Source organism: Sinocyclocheilus grahami, unplaced genomic scaffold (assembly GCF_001515645.1).
Source record: "Sinocyclocheilus grahami isolate Dianchi unplaced genomic scaffold, SAMN03320097.WGS_v1.1 scaffold37.1, whole genome shotgun sequence".
Taxonomy (NCBI): domain Eukaryota; kingdom Metazoa; phylum Chordata; class Actinopteri; order Cypriniformes; family Cyprinidae; genus Sinocyclocheilus; species Sinocyclocheilus grahami.
In genome coordinates this window covers 3,864,063-3,866,391 of record NW_015505216.1, presented here as the reverse complement: position 1 = coordinate 3,866,391, position 2,329 = coordinate 3,864,063, and the positions used below count along the sequence as shown (strand labels likewise).

The 2,329-nt window shown below is 40.7% G+C and overlaps 1 protein-coding gene across 3 annotated transcripts in view; it reads left to right on the top strand.

Annotated features, from left to right (window-relative positions):
• Positions 1-2,329, top strand: part of tnrc18 (trinucleotide repeat containing 18) — a 69,578-nt gene that overhangs the window by 28,385 nt on the left and 38,864 nt on the right. For all 3 annotated transcript variants that reach the window (XM_016267361.1, XM_016267362.1, XM_016267360.1), the window contains exon 5: positions 1,571-2,316. In XM_016267361.1, the coding sequence (XP_016122847.1) occupies positions 1,571-2,316 (746 nt within the window). The remainder of the gene's footprint in view (positions 1-1,570; positions 2,317-2,329) is intronic.

Sequence of the window (2,329 nt, the reverse complement as noted above, 5' to 3'; positions counted from 1 at the left end):
AGCGAAGTACTTCTTTGATACCACAGCAAATACTACTAGATTAACTAAGAAAGTTTAAACCTGATTAAAGAGACAAGAGAACAGCCAGTAAAAATAAGAACAAATACACAAATTACAAGCATAGATAAATACAGCAGAATATGTTACAATTAAAATAAGGTTGGTAGTATTCAAATACAGAAATGTAATAATTAGGGAAAATAACACTGCATAGTGTTCACTGCATTAATTAAATATAGATTTTTATCACAGCTCTTTTGTTGTTTGATGATCATTAATGACAGCAGCAGTATTTATAGGCTGCTGTCCCTTTAAGACCTGATGCACGAATCCGATATAATGATACACATCACATCTGATTTCTTTCTCAGCTGTTTTCATTCACTTGAGACATAACTGACTGCGCTTACCTGAATGATTGTCAAGATGGTTATTTTGTCATCATTTTATGTGTGTGTCTGTTCAGAGGATTCAGAAGAGGATTCAGTTCGGTGTTCGCACGCTATCTGAAACGTGTGTTCGTGCTTCATGTGTGTGCGGCTGTGCGCGTAGAGAATAGCGCGCGAGTAACGAATCAAGTTCTCTTTCACCTTTTCTCTCTGGAATAGTTTAAAATTCGCTTGCTTTTGTAAATACGAACAAATAATAAACTTATACTCTATTATGGTTAAATTTCAACTACGATCCGTTTAACCACTACTATCATAACATTTAGGCCTGTATGTTTATATAAAGTTATCTATCAGGGTGAATCTCTCTGAACTGAAGAATTATCCAGGTCATGGTTCACCCCAAATTCAAAAGGCAAAAAAACAAAACAAAACCTACAGCAATGCAAAATAATAAGAATAGTAGTAATAATTGTTTAATATCAAAATTACTATTAAGTATTTTTGGTAGTTTTTCTTGTACTAAATTTATGTAGGAATTCAATGTTCTTATTTTACTTATTTAATCATGCATCTTTATTTGATTTTGTCAAAGAGTTTTTTTTCTCCGTATTTTGATTTTGGGATTTCTTCATGAAAGTACCCGTAGTATATATATTTCTCCTGCTCACGCTCCACACGTCCCGGCTTTCTGAATGTTCTCTTTCACACTATTATTATTTTCTGCAATATGTTATCAGATGGAAATTAGGCTTTAGAACTAAAGTGTGTATGGATGAGTGGTTTGCTAGCTATTATGTTAGATGGACTTCTTTAGAGCTATGAACTAGGTCTATATAGACTATTTTAAACCATGTCATTTTTGCAATGGCTTTGTTCATAACCCTGTGTACTTTACTTGTGTCACAGTAAAATGTTACCATTTAAAACTTTAGATTCAACAGATAGCACTTTGTTTTTGTTAGCATTCACTAACTAGCGCTTGAACTTTTACATGTCCTTTGCTTTATACTCTGCTGTACTTGCAGATGGTGTCTCATTTAGAGTGTTTTAACAGTTTGATAATATATGGTCTATCTTTTTTATATGATTTCTGCACTTTTAGGGCCTTTGAGCAGTCTTATCTGTTACACCAGATGTCTGTCAGGCTCACTTTTTCTATTTTGTTCTCATTTTCTCAGAGGGGTTTTACCTGCCAGTTTCAGTGCACTCCCAGTCTGCAATGGCCAGGAGCCCAGTGGCTCACATGCCCGGTTCCTTCTCCAGGGAAAAGGAGGCCCTGCCTCCTCACAAAAGCTCTAAAGACTCAAGTAGGGATCTGGGAAAAGAGAAGCCCAGTAAGAGTGACCTCGGTCACTCCCTCCCAAGGAAGGAACGAGAACGGTCAAAAGAGGAGTCACGGCCCCACAGTGTGGTGGACCTCACCTTGGATGTCAAGGCGGAAGACGAGCGTAGAGTGAGCAACTCTGAGAGGTCTGCGAAAACTGTGGAGCACGCTCTGCCTTTCTCTTACCAGCACTCGCCTGCTCTGAGCACCACGGACACTAAACCCAAACAGTCTCACCTGAGTTTACGAGGCAACTGCGGGACAAGCAGCAGCACACCAACCCGACACCCGAGTACAGAACAGGACAGGAGGGACAGTGACCGGGATGACGAAACCAGCCGACCGTTGAGCCACCTTTCCTCCGACAAGCAGAAAAGAAGTGATTCGGTTGCTACATCAGCTGGCACTCTGCATGTGTCGTATGCCGGTCCCTCTTCCCTGCAGCCCAACCCAACCCATCTCCCACCCAGGCTGTTGTCCTCTGGCACCTACCCTCCCCCTCACCACATGCCGCCCAGCATGTACCCGCTCTACTCTACAGCAAAAGAGCCAGGCAAAGAACACAGAGTGATAGCTCCTACTTATGTGCCTTCTGTCGAGGTTTACGACGAGC